General features: G+C 42.2%; 1 protein-coding gene and 1 long non-coding RNA gene across 2 annotated transcripts in view; both read left to right on the forward strand.

Annotated features, from left to right (window-relative positions):
• Positions 1-2,036: 2,036 nt before the first annotated feature.
• On the forward strand, positions 2,037-4,296 carry LOC147300644 (uncharacterized). Its single transcript, XR_015127608.1, has 3 exons — positions 2,037-2,114; positions 3,810-3,939; positions 4,195-4,296. It is a non-coding gene; the product is annotated as an uncharacterized LOC147300644 (long non-coding RNA).
• A 1,232-nt stretch (positions 4,297-5,528) lies between these two features.
• LOC147300645 (protein NLRC3-like) overlaps positions 5,529-17,150 on the forward strand; it is a 64,389-nt gene continuing 52,767 nt past the window's right edge. The window contains exons 1-4 of the mRNA XM_086284990.1: positions 5,529-5,715; positions 5,844-7,644; positions 10,326-10,499; positions 10,865-11,038. Coding sequence (XP_086141116.1) covers positions 5,679-5,715; positions 5,844-7,644; positions 10,326-10,499; positions 10,865-11,038 — 2,186 coding nt within the window. The 5' untranslated portion in view covers positions 5,529-5,678. The remainder of the gene's footprint in view (positions 5,716-5,843; positions 7,645-10,325; positions 10,500-10,864; positions 11,039-17,150) is intronic.

Below are 17,150 nucleotides of genomic sequence, written 5' to 3' on the forward strand. Positions count from 1 at the left end.
TACCACTCAGTGAGAGCTCAGACCTGTTTCTGGTGGGTGGTGGACTCCTCCAGGGCTTCCCCTGATTCCCCTTCTGCCACAGAAGACTGTGGCCTCAGAAACTCATATCTGCTTTTTGCAAATGAAGCGAACCTGTTGGCTTCATCAGCAGGGGCGGATCTAGAAGGGTGGCATGGGGTGGCAAGTGCCACCCTAAAATGATCCCTTGCCACCCCAAGTGCCACCCCAGTTTTGCATATGACAGTGTTGTTTATTAAAATAAGTTTAACAGTTTGAGCGTAGTTACAGTCAGCAGTGAATATAAATGCTAGAACTGGATATATTCCATAGTGTCCCCCCCTCCACATTAACAAATGGTTCAGCCCATAGCAGGACGGCTTTCTTCTTGTTTTCAGCAGCAAGCGATGCTCATGATTGTGCCAGAGCACATTTTGAACAACACCATGGGAATTTCTGATTTTACACAGGTGGGTGGATGTTACACTGTGGAAATGAAGGAAGGTGAGTGCTATTTTAAATGGTTGTAGAAAATGAAAAAACAGCAGGTGTATTGGCTGCATTTTTAGATAAATAGTTGTATCTGTTTACAAAATGTACAATTTATATTTGCATTTCAAGTTATAAACATTTACCCAACACGTCTGTGGTTTTTTTACAGTAAAAAATACTGCTAGGATTTTAGGTTCTTTGTGTGATTTCAGATCAGTAATAGTTACATTAATAGTAATAGTAATACTAATGCAGTATGTCAGTGAAAAAACAACTAAATTCAGTTGAGCTGAAAAGATACCAAACAAAGCAAGAGGAGGAAAAAATAAAATGAAACAATCTGAGGGTGAAATACAAACGTAAACTCAAAGGAGTCACAAATGTCCGGTTGTATTTCAGACCTCAGAGGGTGAATCCAACAAATCATGAAAAATGAGGTTTACATGTTTGTTCATGACAGTGCAGATTTCTGACATTTTGTGTCATTTAAGCTGCAACAATGTGACAGTTTTCTAACAAAAACAGTGAAACTTAAGTTAGACTTGTGTTTGTAAATGAAGCGCCCCATGTTGTGTAGCTTTCTGGAGTTTATACTTATTGGGCTACATATGTATTTAATATACAGGCTGTACAGTACATAACATCAAAACTCACATGTTTCATGTAACTAAAGTGTGTAATCATGTGGGTACAGACAATAATTAAGTTATAGACTATATTTATATGAAAAACGTGCATACTTACTGCATTTGAATCATTTTAACCACATGTAACCACCTGCATATGTGTTTGGGGGAAAAGGCTTTGATTTTGCCACCCTAAGAAAATTTCTCTAGAGCCGCCCCTGACCATTTCACAGGATTTGCATTTAAAGATGCAACAAGACTAAAATGGTTAGGGTCAGGAGGTCAAAGGTCAGAGCTCCTGTGGGTCTGAGGGCGGCCTCACGCTGGAGAAGGATGAAGGAGTCTGACCTGAGCCAGTGTTTGACATGAACACATCAGCACTGCTGTCAGTGAGCCTAACGACAGCCGTTAGCATCATTTCAGTGTTTCAGTCATAAAAACACTTCCTGTCACTGTGGTGGTTACAGTGACATCATGCAGTTTGTGCTTTGACCTCCAGAGGGCGACAAATCAGCACAGACAGAGAGCTCCATTCAAACTTTGCTGCCATCAGGAATAATTCTTCAAATATAATCATCAGTGTTTGAGCAGCTATGATATCAGGGACAATCTAGACATGTGTGACAATACTGAACATGTCACATGACACACCTCAAACATCATGTGATCCACTCTCAGTCTGCACTTTCATTCATGACTTCAACAGGTTGAAATGAGCTTTGAAGAAACATCAGTTCAGTGCTGAAATATTTAAACGCTGCAGGAAGAACAACAACAAAGTGATGATGGATGTTTGTGCTTCAAACAGGAAAACTAGCAGAAATAAATCACAGCCTGCCAGAGGTTTGGAGTTTCCGAGGTGCACCTGAACGCAGCACAGTGTTCCAATGCTCCTGATTGTCCTCAAACGTCTCTTTGGGTGTTTCCTTCCTGCTCAAAGTTTACGTTCACTTCCTGAACTTCGTGGAGTGGAGCTTGTTGTTGGTGTGTGAAGAAACTGTAAGTTTGCTTCGTTTCCTCCTTTAACAGTTTGTCTTTAGGAACTTTACTGTTTGTTCAGCTCGTGTTTGATTTCTTCACACAACAAACTGTGTGTGTTTGTATTTCCGGTCTCTCCATTAAAGTCAGTGTGTAATGTTTCCTGGCTAACATCAGCTGTGTGCAGCTTAGTTCAGCACAAATCTGCCGCTCCATAGTTCACGGTAACGGACTCACAGCTGGACCAACGAGGCCGAGTGTGTCCGCCACTCTGAGCTACGTTCGTGTTTGTGTACTTGTAGTTTGTACTTTGAGTTCACTCAGAGCCCACAGAGGACGCAGGGTACGTGATGACGTCACAGCCCTTTACCTCCTTTACTGTCACTGTGATTAATATTTACACACGAGACACCTGCAGAGCTCTGACGCTGAGCTAGCACACAGCATGCTAACGCTAAGCTAACGCTAAGCTAGCACACAGCATGCTAACGCTAGGCTAGCCAAGAAGCCAGAGTGAGTTAAAGCTGAGTAAACACTGACCCCAGACCAGCACCGTGATAAAGTGAGCTGCTGCTGCTGAACTTGAACAGGTAACAAAGTGATGAGCAGTCAGGCTGCAGGTTTCTACCTGTTCATGTTTCTACAGTAGAATCACTTTGAAGTGTCTTTGTGCTGTTTCATCTTTGATTTGTGTTCATAAACACTCAGAGAAACATCACGTGACCTCATCAGGATCTGTGTTGGTGTGTGGGGCTGTACCTCAGCTTTATGTTGTTACATGCTCATTTGTTCATTTTAACATCAAAGTAATGTTATGAGGAGTAATGAAGTAACGTACTCCATTACTTTTAATCAAAGTGTTCTGTGTAATATGTGTAATAATGACTGTTTTGAGTAATGACCAACACTGATCACAACAAAGAGGAAATGCCTCCAACATGCACAAACATTTGAGCCACAACATGCAGTTAATGTGCACAAATGTCTTTGATATGCTGCTCAGTGATGGTGGTGACTGTCAGAGCAGAGCTACTGAGAATCAATAAGTAATATCAATGATGGGATCAGAATCACTAAATTCTTCTCATCCCTGTCAGTATCATACATGTGCTGTATAATGTGATAAATGTAGAGGTGCTGGCTGTTCTCTCACTCTGCTGTTTAGCTGTAAAGGACGCCTCCCTGCCTTTGTCTCATTCATGACCTTTAATAGTCTCTTCTAACATGCAGAGATCTGTATGATCTGTTTCATAGAGTCTAACCAGCCTGTACAGGTAACAACAACAGTCACTGCATCACTGACACACAAACGTCATCTCTGTCAATAACAACATTCATACATGGAATAAAAACACATCAGTGGATCATTGCTGGAGCTGATGTTTGTGCTCCTGGTGCAAAGGCTCTCAGTTTCCTCCTTGAAATAACATCAGTGGTGGGTCAGCGACATGCTTTCTTTCCCTCTCAGGTTTAAATATCTGGGACTCTCCACCGTTTGGTTTTAGAGCTGAAGAAGCTTCTCTGATGAAACGTCTTCCAGAAACTTAAAGACGTCTCTTTTCTCTCCAAGCTCCTTAGATCACATGACCTGGATGACTGAACCTACAGACATATTGACCTGGTTTCATGGTCACATGACAGGTCAGAGGTCAGCGACTGTAACTCAGTTCCTCCTGTTAATGTGAACTCACTGAGTGTTTGTGGTTTACCTCTCAGACTGACTGAAGATGATGATGGAGGAAGAGGAGGACAGAGCAGAGTCTGCAGGGTCCAGCTGTCCGTCTGTGAGGAGTGACCGGTCCAAAGGTCTAAATCCAGACTTCAGTGGTGAACCTGGAGCAACGAGGTCAGAGAGCTGAACTCACTGAGTAACAGAAATAATTCTGCACTGACATTATAATCAGTGTTGACTCTGGTTGATTGTCTGACTGTGTTTGTGAGCTGAGAGGAAATGAAAATGAGTTTGTAACAAAAATCAGTTTTGTCCAGTTTTCCTGTAAAAAGCTGAACTCTAATCTAAGAGGATGTTACTGACAGGAAACAGCTGCATTATCTGCAGTCTGTGTGATCACAGCTGCTTCAATCATGTTTGTGTCTGCAGAGGTCAGAGGTCACAGTCTGCAGGGTCCAGCTGTCCGTCTGTGAGGAGTGACCGGTCCAAAGATGACCCTCCAGCCTTCAGTGGTGAACCTGGAGCAACGAGGTCAGAGAGCTGTGATGACTCCTTTACATGTTTGTGTTTCCTGGATAAATATGACCTGAAACATCCTCAGATTGTTACAAAGATTCATTAAAAAGAAAACAATGAAAGAGAAAAGATCCAAATGTTCGACTTGGTCATTTGCTGTTTGAGGACAGTGATGCTCATATCTGTGGGGAAAGTGTGACCTGAGTGGGTTCATGTTTGTCTTTAAAGAACAGAGCTGCTCTGATTCTCTTTGTGTCTGATCTGTTAAACAGTCTGAGAGGTCACACAGAGACCCAGCAGCTAAAGCCTGGATCATACTGGCTGCTGTTACTCCATCAGGACAACACTGAACCACAGTGGTGTGGATGTAGTGGATAAATCCCACCATACTGATGCTCAGAGTTAACCACAGGGAACAAAACCAGATGTTACCTTCAGATTGTGACCTTTGGAGTGGACGATGCAGATTTCAATAGAGAATAAATGTTGTTGTTTTTCAGCTGTGAAGAAAGAATCTAATTTTCTGAACTTAAGAATTTATGATGCTGGAAACAACATGGAGACTATAACACAACATTTCCACTGTGTTCATAGAATGAATGTAAAACTGTCAGACATTCATTAAATATGCAAAATGTCTACAGAAGCATCAGAGGGTCAGACGTGAAGCACTCAGTGATTTTGATCAAATGACTCATCAGTTATTGATCTGTACTACACTGATCTACCACGTTAGTAAAGCTGGTGTTCTGGTGGTGGAGGGAGACTCGGATCATGTTCTGGTTTTGGAGCAGTGATCTGCTGATGGTTCAGTTTGATGAGCTTCTTCAAAATCATCCCTGACATCACCACTGAAAGGACGTCCATGAAAACAGACTGAAAATTACTGATATGTTCACAATCTGAGAGTTTAAAACTTGACAGACTTGATTCAGATGAAGTTATTTGAGCAGAAACTCCTGGATCTTTATCCTGTGTTGATCTAATCCTTCATGGTTCCTCCACAGAGTGGAGCAGCAGAGCTCAGAGGTTCCCAGTGGTCAGTCTGCCCAGCAGCATCAAACACAGCTGGACTCCATATTTATGGTCTGTACATGTACAACAACTACTGTTACATCTGTTCTGTTCACAGTCATCTCCATGCTGCTCTTTGTAGACCAGTGGATCGTCAGTGTGTCCAACATGGATCTGATGTTTGGCTCCATGATTTCAGTCTGATTGGCTCATTCATAAATATTCTGTTCCAGCTGCTGGAGGACAACATCATCACTTTTGTGAAGAACGAGCTGAAGAAGATCCAGAAGGTTCTGAGTCCAGATTACCCAGAATGCTTAGAGAGTCAGAGGAGCAGCAGCAGAGAGGCGTTTGTGAAGATCACAGTGGACTTCCTGAGGAGAATGAAGCAGGAGGAGCTGGCTGACCGCCTGCAGAGCAGTAAGAGGATTTATCTAAAGATTTAAGCTGCTGGATAAATGAACATTTTCCAGAGATGGAAGATGGAGCAACATGTTTTAAAGATTAGTTCTTTTTGGAATTGAGTGTTTATTTTTCTTCTCATTCAGAACTTCAAGCTGCAGTTTGTCATCGTAACCTTAAATCCACCCTGAAGAAGAAGTTCCAGTGTGTGTTTGAGGGCATCGCTAAAGCAGGAAACCCAACCCTCCTGAATCAGATCTACACAGAGCTCTACATCACAGAGGGAGGGACTGCAGAGGTCAATGATGAACATGAGGTCAGACAGATTGAAACAGCATCCAGGAAACCAGACAGACCAGAAACAACCATCAGACAAGAAGACATCTTTAAAGCCTCACCTGGAAGAGACGAACCAATCAGAACAGTGCTGACAAAGGGAGTGGCTGGCATTGGGAAAACAGTCTTAACACAGAAATACAGCCTGGACTGGGCTGAAGACAAAGCCAACCAGGACATCCAGTTCATATTTCCATTCACTTTCAGAGAGCTGAATGTGCTGAAAGAGGAAAAGTTCAGCTTGGTGGGACTTGTTCATCACTTCTTTACTGAAACCAAAGAAGCAGGAATCTGCAGCTTTGAAGACTTCCAGGTTGTGTTCATCTTTGATGGTCTGGATGAGTGTCGACTTCCTCTGGACTTCCACAAAACTACAATCCTAACTGACCCTAGAAAGTCCACCTCAGTGGATGTGCTGCTGATAAACCTCATCAGGGGGAAACTGCTTCCCTCTGCTCGCCTCTGGATAACCACACGACCTGCAGCAGCCAATCAGATCCCTCCTGACTGTGTTGGCATGGTGACAGAGGTCAGAGGGTTCACTGACCCACAGAAGGAGGAGTACTTCAGGAAGAGATTCAGAGATGAGGAGCAGGCCAGCAGGATCATCTCCCACATCAAGACATCACGAAGCCTCCACATCATGTGCCACATCCCAGTCTTCTGCTGGATCACTGCTACAGTTCTGGAGGATGTGCTGGAAACCAGAGAGGGAGGACAGCTGCCCAAGACCCTGACTGAGATGTACATCCACTTCCTGGTGGTTCAGGCCAAAGTGAAGAAGGTCAAGTATGATGGAGGAGCTGAGACAGATCCACACTGGAGTTCAGAGAGCAGGAAGATGATGGAGTCTCTGGGAAAACTGGCTTTTGATCAGCTGCAGAAAGGAAACCTGATCTTCTATGAATCAGACCTGACAGAGTGTGGCATCGATATCAGAGCAGCCTCAGTGTACTCAGGAGTGTTCACACAGATCTTTAAAGAGGAGAGAGGACTGTACCAGGACAAGGTGTTCTGCTTCATCCATCTGAGTGTTCAGGAGTTTCTGGCTGCTCTTCATGTCCATCTGACCTTCATCAACTCTGGACTCAATCTGCTGGAAGAACAACAAACAACCTCTACATGGTCTAAACTATTTAACAAACCAAAACTTCAATCTCTCCACCAGAGTGCTGTGAACAAGGCCTTACAGAGTCCAAATGGACACCTGGACTTGTTCCTCCGCTTCCTCCTGGGTCTTTCACTGCAGACTAATCAGACTCTCCTACGAGGTCTGCTGAGACAGACAGGAAGTAGCTGGCAGACCAATCAGGAAACAGTCCAGTACATCAAGAAGAAGCTCAGTGAGAATCTGTCTGCAGAGAAAAGCATCAATCTGTTCCACTGTCTGAATGAACTGAATGATCGTTCTCTAGTGGAGGAGATCCAACAGTCCCTGAGATCAGGAAGTCTCTCCACAGATGAACTGTCTCCTGCTCAGTGGTCAGCTCTGGTCTTCATCTTACTGTCATCAGAAGAAGATCTGGATGTGTTTGACCTGCAGAAATACTCTGCTTCAGAGGAGGCTCTTCTGAGGCTGCTGCCAGTGGTCAAAGCCTCCAACAAAGCTCTGTGAGTAAACATGTGATCAGGCTTTTATCTATAACATAAATAGTGTAATGTGTGATGGACCCTTAAAAACTTAAACATATTTATTTACATGATCATCAGCACTAAATACTAGGGGTGCAACGATACACAAAATTCACGGTTCGGTTCGGTTCAATACTTTGGTGTCACGGTTCGATATTTTTTCGATACAAAAAAATGTTCATGCCTTTTTAATTTGTCATTTATTAAAATTATAAATATATATTTTAACTCAAAAGTACAGTTTTTAAATTTAACCCTAACCCTTGTGCGTGTTTTTTATTTTGACAGTGAATGCGCACCTGCGGACCACTTATGTGCACCCCTGGTTATTTAGCTCGTCATATTGCAGCCACAGAAATTCTTTTGTCCATGAAACCATAAAGCTGCACTTTCTTTTTGCCTTATAGTCTGATTTATCATAACTTCTCCTGCTGCTTTTACACACGCACTCACATAAGCTCAGCGATTCTCTGCGCGATCAACCTCTCACATGTTTAAGCTGCGGGAGATTTCACTTGTCATGTTTGCATAGTAAGCTAACGATTAATAAGACGATGTCAGAGGAATTGGTGCACAAATTATCATCACTCACAGATCAGTGCTGTCACTCTCTATACACAGTTCGCACGATTGCAAAGTGAAAGCAAAAAAACAAGCGCAAATTCAAACGCGATTTCAATATGTCACATATTGACAGTGGCTCACCGATGCCAATGACATAATTACCCAGCTACATTTCTGAAAGAATGCAAAAGCATTGACATATATTTTTCCTTCCTACAATAGCCCGACGGGCAGGGCAGAGATAGATTTTGGTAGCCCGACTGAAAAAATCGCTAGCTCCGGGACGTCGGGCTAGCGATTTTGCGAGCCCTGTATCTGATTGAGGAATCACTCATCTTTGGAAAAGAGAGTTTATTACAGAGAAATGTCTCTTTCCAAAATAAAAGCTATACTATCCGCTTCTTCTGGGCTATATTCTCAGCAGCATAAGGAGAATCATGTGCTAACAGCTGTCTAAATGACTCGGCTAAAGTTAGTAGCATGCTTGTTGTTTTTGTCTTTGCACTAGGATGATGTCGGCGTAAATGTGCAGTCATATTCGTTGTGTTCCCACTAGTGCTTTCAGGTTAATCTCGTTGAAATGACTTTAACGCCACAACACGGCAAATCTCCGTTAACGAGCTACCGCCGATCGCCCCGTGCGTGGGGCTAGACGGCCAACACGTTAACGAGCTAACTGCGCTAACACACTAGTTCCCACCCATGTAATTGAGCATTGCGTGACACATCCAACATACTGTTTTACTTTAGTCCATGACTCGCTTACCTTCAGGGTCATACGTCACATGAAAACCAAAATAATTCCAAACGCCAGATCTGAATGAGGGTGGGGGAGGTCCATGTTGCTGAGAGCTTAACTTCTGTCTTGCTAGCTTGCCCTGCGCTCTTCCTCCTGACTATGCTGTCTGTGTGGAGCACTCAGTGGATCTGCGCTCGACAGTACAGCCTAGGCGGAGTAGTCGAACACAGATTCACTGAGCGCTCAACACAGACAGCGTCGTCAGAAGGAAAATTGATAAAATAAATTACAAATGTTGTATTGTTCGATACATATGCGTACCGAACCGAAAGCACTGTATCGAACGGTTCAATGTCGATACGAATATCGTTGCACCCCTACTAAATACAGTATATTATAGTTAATGTTTGATAGCAGCAGTAAATGTCAGTGTCTTAAACATATCTGGGTGTCAGCTTTTATCAAAGTCATATCCAGAATCATCCTGTAAGTAAACTTTATTCATACAGCAGCTTTCACAGGTCAAAAACCACAAAGTGCTTTACAATAGAAACAGGCAATAAAAACATTAAACAGCAAACACTGAACATCATACAGCCTAAAACTAGTTAAAGGCCACTCTGAATACTAGAGTCTGAATAAATGAGTTAGTGGGACCAGTAACAGCCTTTAACTGGAAGATCTCAGATGTGAGAAGAGCTGTAGGATTGTAGAAAGTCAGAAATATAGACTGGGACTTAAAGTAAGGACTAAAACTTTAAATAAAGCCTAAAATGAACTGGTTACCAGTGTGAAGAGATTAAACTGGAGTAATGTCCAGTCTGTTTCATGTGCTGGTTAAAAGCCTCGCAGCATCATTCTGTACTGACTGAAGACGTTCAAAGACTGTGATGGAGCCATAGGTGATCAACTCCCTCATTCCTCCTCTGGTCTTATTGCTCAGCTGAAGAGGAGTTCACTTCTATATGTTACAATCAGCATCACCAGTACAGCTCCAAGGATCTGCAGCTGCTGGCAGATTCAGTCATGCATGCTTGATTGTTTTTCAGTCTCTCAGGTCAGATGAAGTCATATTCTTTATGAATCAGCATAAGAAGTCAATAAAATTTCAAAGCAAATCAAGATAAGTGTTTATTCTTGTTTTAACAAATATATAAGCGAGAGGCACCTTTTTAGTCTAAAGTTATAATCATCTGCCACATTTCTAATCTCTTTACTACGTGGACTTTTAAAATATTTTCTGTTCCCCCAGACTGAGTCTCTGTAACTGGTCAGAGAGTTCATTTAACTTGTCATTTGATAATAGTTTGTTATCAAATTACAGTTTTTCAAATTGTGTTTTTATTTTGTTTTTTAGCCTGAGTGTCCCTGATCTCTCAGACAGAGGCTGTGAAGCTCTGTCCTCAGTTCTCAGCTCCCAGTCTTCTACACTGAGAGAGCTGGACTTAAGTAACAACAACCTGCAGGATCCAGCAGTGAAGTTTCTTTCTGCAGGACTGAGAAGTCCAGACTGTAAACTGAATACTCTGAGGTGAGATCAAGTTATGTTGTGCTTTTCATCAATTGACAGAATTAACCAATAAGAATCCACTAAATGGGAAAAAAGTCAGTTAAACTTCTGTAATAGTTTTATGATAATTTAATGAGCAGAGAGTTATTGATCAATATGTCAGCTACTTTGGTGCTAATGCACTGCCCGGCACATGGAGCCCAATTGGCATTTGCAATAGAATACCAGAATTGATTGACCTTTGTCAGTTAACAAATGTCAGCGTCATCCATTTGTGGACTCTCAGTAAAAACACAGGATTAATTGCTAAATCTAAAAACTCTTTAGTGCACCCTCATTGCAACTTAACAACAGTGTTTGTTTAATGTTTATCTGTCATTTTTCAGACTGAGTCACTGTAAGCTCTCAGAGAGAGGCTATGAAGCTCTGTCCTCAGCTCTCAGCTCCCAGTCCTCTAGTCTGAGACAGCTGGACCTGAGTAACTCTGACCTGCAGGATTCAGGAGTGAAGCTTCTGTCTGCTGGAGTGAAGAGTCCACACTGTAAAATGGAAACTCTCAGGTCAGGATTTAAAATTTTCCAATGATGATCACGTTAAACCTGATTTCTATTACTGCATAAACAGTAAATTGATTTTTAAAAAAGTCTTAATGTAGAAATTAGTGTCTGGGGTTTTTAGTGATATTTGTTCACTTTCTGTCTTTCATTTGCAATGAAATGTCCCATCTGCTCCTGAGTCCAAAATCTTTATTTTAGCAGTGCTTCATCCACCAAACCTTCTAGTTCGATTCCTGTATGCTGAAGGTTTTTACAGAGCTGTTTGTTCAGATATCAGAATTTGATTTTCAGAAACATTTAGTAATAAAAATATGATCAATTGATTATTTCTGACTGAAAAGATGAAATATACAGGGAGTGCAGAATTATTAGGCAAATGAGTATTTTGTCCACATCATCCTCTTCATGCATGTTGTCTTACTCCAAGCTGTATAGGCTCGAAAGCCTACTACCAATTAAGCATATTAGGTGATGTGCATCTCTGTAATGAGAAGGGGTGTGGTCTAATGACATCAACACCCTATATCAGGTGTGCATAATTGTTAGGCAACGTCCTTTCCTTTGGCAAAATGGGTCAAAAGAAGGACTTGACAGGCTCAGAAAAGTCAAAAATAGTGAGATATCTTGCAGAGGGATGCAGCAGTCTCAAAATTGCAAAGCTTCTGAAGCGTGATCATCGAACAATCAAGCGTTTCATTCAAAATAGTCAACAGGGTCGCAAGAAGCGTGTGGAAAAACCAAGGTGCAAAATAACTGCCCATGAACTGAGAAAAGTCAAGCGTGCAGCTGCCAAGATGCCACTTGCCACCAGTTTGGCCATATTTCAGAGCTGCAACATCACTGGAGTGCCCAAAAGCACAAGGTGTGCAATACTCAGAGACATGGCCAAGGTAAGAAAGGCTGAAAGACGACCACCACTGAACAAGACACACAAGCTGAAACGTCAAGACTGGGCCAAGAAATATCTCAAGACTGGTTTTTCTAAGGTTTTATGGACTGATGAAATGAGAGTGAGTCTTGATGGGCCAGATGGATGGGCCCGTGGCTGGATTGGTAAAGGGAAGAGAGCTCCAGTCCGACTCAGACGCCAGCAAGGTGGAGGTGGAGTACTGGTTTGGGCTGGTATCATCAAAGATGAGCTTGTGGGGCCTTTTCGGGTTGAGGATGGAGTCAAGCTCAACTCCCAGTCCTACTGCCAGTTTCTGGAAGATACCTTCTTCAAGCAGTGGTACAGGAAGAAGTCTGCATCCTTCAAGAAAAACATGATTTTCATGCAGGACAATGCTCCATCACACGCGTCCAAGTACTCCACAGCGTGGCTGCAAGAAAGGGTATAAAAGAAGAAAAACTAATGACATGGCCTCCTTGTTCACCTGATCTGAACCCCATTGAGAACCTGTGGTCCATCATCAAATGTGAGATTTACAAGGAGGGAAAACAGTACACCTCTCTGAACAGTGTCTGGGAGGCTGTGGTTGCTGCTGCACGCAATGTTGATGGTGAACAGATCAAAACACTGACAGAATCCATGGATGGCAGGCTTTTGAGTGTCCTTGCAAAGAAAGGTGGCTATATTGGTCGCTGATTTGTTTTTGTTTTGTTTTTGAATGTCAGAAATGTATATTTGTGAATGTGGAGATGTTATATTGGTTTCACTGGTAAAAATAAATCATTGAAATGGGTATATATTTGTTTTTTGTTAAGTTGCCTAATAATTATGCACAGTAATAGTCACCTGCACACACAGATATCCCCCTAAAATAGCTAAAACTAAAAACAAACTAAAAACTACTTCCAAAAACATTCAGCTTTGATATTAATGAGTTTTTTGGGTTCATTGAGAACATGGTTGTTGTTCAATAATAACATTATTCCTCAGAAATACAACTTGCCTAATAATTCTGCACTCCCTGTGTATTTGGTCAGTGATATGACTCATTGCCTCACTTAAATATAAAATGTAAACAAAAATTCAAAACAATAGATTAATACAAAACAGAGTTTGACTGTTGAGCTTAAAGTGAGCTTGAATGTTATTCACTTCCTGTTTTATTTTGGTAGTTATCGTCTCTGATTTTTACCCCGACATTGTCTACATTAGTTTCAGCTGTAGAAGGTTTTATTGACTGTTTGATTTGTCACTTTATTTAACTATAATTGTTGACTTATAAACTATTGCTTAAAATGTATTTTCATTAAAATACCAAATAATTTATTACTTTATCATCTAATTAGATTATAATTCTGTAAATAAGAGTGATAGTGTGGCCTGTGTGGGTTGTCTTCAGGTTCTCTGCTTCCTCCCACAGTCCAAGAACATGCATGCTGGGTTAACTGGAGATGTGTGATTGTGAGCATAAATGTTTGTCTGTCTAGCTCTGTTTCTACCTGGCTACATCACCGTTACTGATGCTGAACCAATAACCTGGTCTGGATCAGGTTATGTTCAGAGTTTTTGTTTAAAATCAGCTGAAGTGCCTCATTTTCACTGATTCTTTCATTTACAGAAAGCTTTAAGTGAGATATAGATTCAGTCATATGTTACTAATATTACTTTTAACCTGAGCAGTGAAAGTCTGCGGTGATCTGAAAATGATGTGCCGGGAGTTGTGCCGTTCTCTGCGGCTTCAGTGACCCTCGAGCTCTCGACTAGCTATCGAGTTGGTGGGTAACAGACGTCTCCGAAAACGTCGAAGCACTTTTGCACTTTTGCAAATATGCGATATCTTGATAAACCGAGCGGATATTTGAAGTTTACACACCCACATTCTCCCCTGAAAATATGTTAAAAGTTTATTTTGTGACCCAGGAAGATTAATAAGAGTAATTTTAAAACTTAGTAGCGGTCGCCATTACTGGAAACTGGAGTTTGGCTGGGCCGCACTATGAATTCTGGGATATGGTGGGCCACGAAGGACACACCCGACCCATCTTTCAAATTCGGGGAAAAGGAGGACGCATTTGTCGGCTGCATTCAGAGGAATTTGGACAGCCTTCGGTGCGTCGCTGTGACGGAATCCGTCTACAAATGTGTCCTCAGGAGGATGCAGCCCATGAATTTGGACACACCGAGCCTGCGTGCTGGTAGCACCTTAGCCACAGCTCGGGTGTGGAGGAGAAGCTGAAAAAGAAGGTTTTCTAGTTTGTAAGGAGGAAAAAACTGAGAGGACTAAGTGAAAGAGAGGCTGGAGAGTAACACAGAGCAGCAATGAATGCTGCTCACACAGTTTAGACAGTTTAGCATCAAATGTTCGAGTGAGTTAGCTCCCAGCTAACTAGCAGAGCAGCAAACTAGCAGAGCAGCTAACTAGCAAACCAGCCAACCGCACCCACAAGCTGCGACTGCGTCTTTCTAACAAGAGCGTCAGACACGCAGACTGGTTTTCTTTGTGGATGATGATGTGTTCTCACACTGATCCTTCATGATGATGCTGTCATCCACCCACTGCTCCTGGTGTTGCCAACTCCTCAGTAAGGAAAATCGCTATTGGCTGTCCTAAAAGTCGCTGGAAGTCGCTAAATGATGTCATCGCCTAATTTGGATAAATGGTCATGCTAATGTAATTGTAACGTACGTTGTAGGAGAGAAAAATAACATCGTGGAAGAGACATAGCGTGAGTAAAAAACGTCCTGGAATGCATTTAAATAAATAAATCATAGTTCTGTCTGTAACTATTACTACACTCTCACCACATTTGTTAACAATTCTCTCAACAAATGTGTTTTTCCTCGTTCTTTGTTATCCAGCTGCGACTTTGAGTATAAATGTGTCATAAACAGGATAAAGCAGTGCAGGTTCAGTGTAATCAAACCTCAGACTGAGTTCAAAATCCTCACCTGTCCCTGACACCACGTCAGCACCAGAACCATGATGTGTTTACTCACATTTAAAAAGGTGGAGGGCAGTGTGAATGGACTGTTGTCATTGGTCTGAATGTGCCTCTATAAACATGTGCTCTTCATTATTGATGTTTTCCTAATGAACAGAAAATGAGACTTAACAAAATCCTTCTGACTGTTGTTGGAGCAGGTTGGGTCCTGGGTTTGAGTCCCCCGCTGAACCACAGGGGCTTCTAGCTTTGTTTCACAGTGTATAGAACAACAAATAAAACCAAATCACAAAAAAACACATCAAACTTTGAGGGTTGAACCAAGGATGAGGAAGCAGACTCGGCCCCAAACAGCTGGATATATGGATGGTTACCAGAGCAACCACAGCAGTGCGCTCTGAGTATATTTAGTTGTATAAAGGTGTTTGTGGTGTGTTGCAGCTGAAGCAGCCTCATGTATGTTGACACAGGGAGAAAATAGTGTGAGGACACTGTTCACAGCAGTCACAGCTCGCTGCCTTCAACGGTATCTTCCTTCCTTGTTTGGATGTCACTGATATCATCTTCTGCTCTCACACTGACCACCTGTTGGAGCTAACATGCTAACATGGAAGCAGCAGGTATGCCACCTGTGGCAGCTGAGGTCACGTGACCTGAGTGTTTGAACCACACGTTGGAGCAGCGTTTCCAAACATCTGCACTTCAGAAGCTCCAAAGTGTGGAAATGTCACTGTGGAGCGTCTCATCACTATCTAAGAGATTTTCTTGCCTCTGCAAAGCGAAGCTTGCAAACAGCACCATAGTTTGTCAATCCCAACCAATCAGAGCGCTCCTTATGTCACGTCACATGACTCGTGTGTTTTCCTCTTTGATTAGCACCCAAAGAACTAAAGAAAGGCTAAAAGGACGTTCAGCCAATCAAATCCCTCCTAGGAACAGGAAGTCTAGAGAGGAAATGGAGCAGAGAAGGAGAATCACCAGTTTAAATGTCTGAGTTTTAAACTGGTGACCCTCTAAAGAGGCTTTTATTGACTCTTTCTGTTTTCTTTACAGCTTTTTCCACCATTTAAACTGTTTAATATCAGATTTAGAAATAACTTTTGGACAGTTTTTCTACATTTGCACTAAAATGTGACATAAATAATGACTTTCTGACTTTACGTGGAACTAATCTAACGACTCAGCCTGGCTATGTTGGACTGGGTGTGGCAGCAGCTCCCAGTTTGAGTTCAGGAGACAGACACCCTCTCTACTTTGAAGATCAGCTTCAAACTTTCCTTTTTGATAAAGCTTATAGTTCGAGCTGGATCAGGTGACCCTGAACCATCCCTTAGTTATGCTGCTATAGGCTCAGGCTGTTGGTGGACTTCCCATGATGCTCTGCTTTCTTCTCCCCTCTTTTCACCCCTGATGCTTTTATATGTCACTACTGCATGTCTTTTGTCTTCTCTCTCCTTAGTTTGTGTTTTGTTCTTGTCTCTCTGAGCTCATCTCTTCTCTTTCCCCTCACCCTGCAACCAGTCATGGTAGATGCTCCTCCTGGAGCCTGTTTTCACTGGGAGGATCTTTGTGTCAAAGGGAGTTCTTCTTCCCACCATCACCAAGTGCTGCTCACAGTGGATTGTGTCGCGAAATCTATCAATGTAGAGCAGTGAGACAAACCACGGAGGCCCCAGAGAAGTGCAATCAAACGATGAGTTTATTAACACACAGGAGAAAACATCAGCCTATGTCTTCTGACAAAAATACATGTTGTGGACACTTACAAAGCAGTGGGGTACACGCCCCCCCATGGCGTCAATAAAAATAGTCAGAGTAAAATATGTTCCAGACATTAGTCACAGTTAATGGTACATCTTGTACATGTTTAATGGCTATAAACAGACACAGAACTTCTCTTTTCTGTAACACCTTCCATACAAGGTAATAAACTTCAAGCCCTCAGGGTCTCTGGGGCTAATTATTGACTCTGGTCATCTGTTGCCAAGTAGAGTAAAATATAGTGAGACACCAAATGAGTTAAGGCCTCAGGCCTGACGCATTCCTAGATTATATGTGTTATATGTATTGTAAGCATCCATGCAATCATCCTGTTCTAGTTTCCCTCAGCATGTATCACCTGGACAGTCACGCCAGTGAAGCTTAAGACCCTTAATGAACCGAACATCAACTCGACATAAGCACAAATATGCAATGTGTATGAAATACTTCTGACCGTACTTGTAATAAAAGTTAACATAATGGAAGGATCCTCAAATGAACATGTTCAATAGACAACTTTAAT

Source organism: Aulonocara sp. 'chitande type north' Nkhata Bay, unplaced genomic scaffold (genome assembly GCF_057382095.1).
Source record: "Aulonocara sp. 'chitande type north' Nkhata Bay isolate Kocher_YH1m ecotype deep benthic unplaced genomic scaffold, A_spYH_male_GT1.1 unmapped_scaffold_20, whole genome shotgun sequence".
NCBI classification, from domain to species: Eukaryota; Metazoa; Chordata; class Actinopteri; order Cichliformes; family Cichlidae; genus Aulonocara; species Aulonocara sp. 'chitande type north' Nkhata Bay.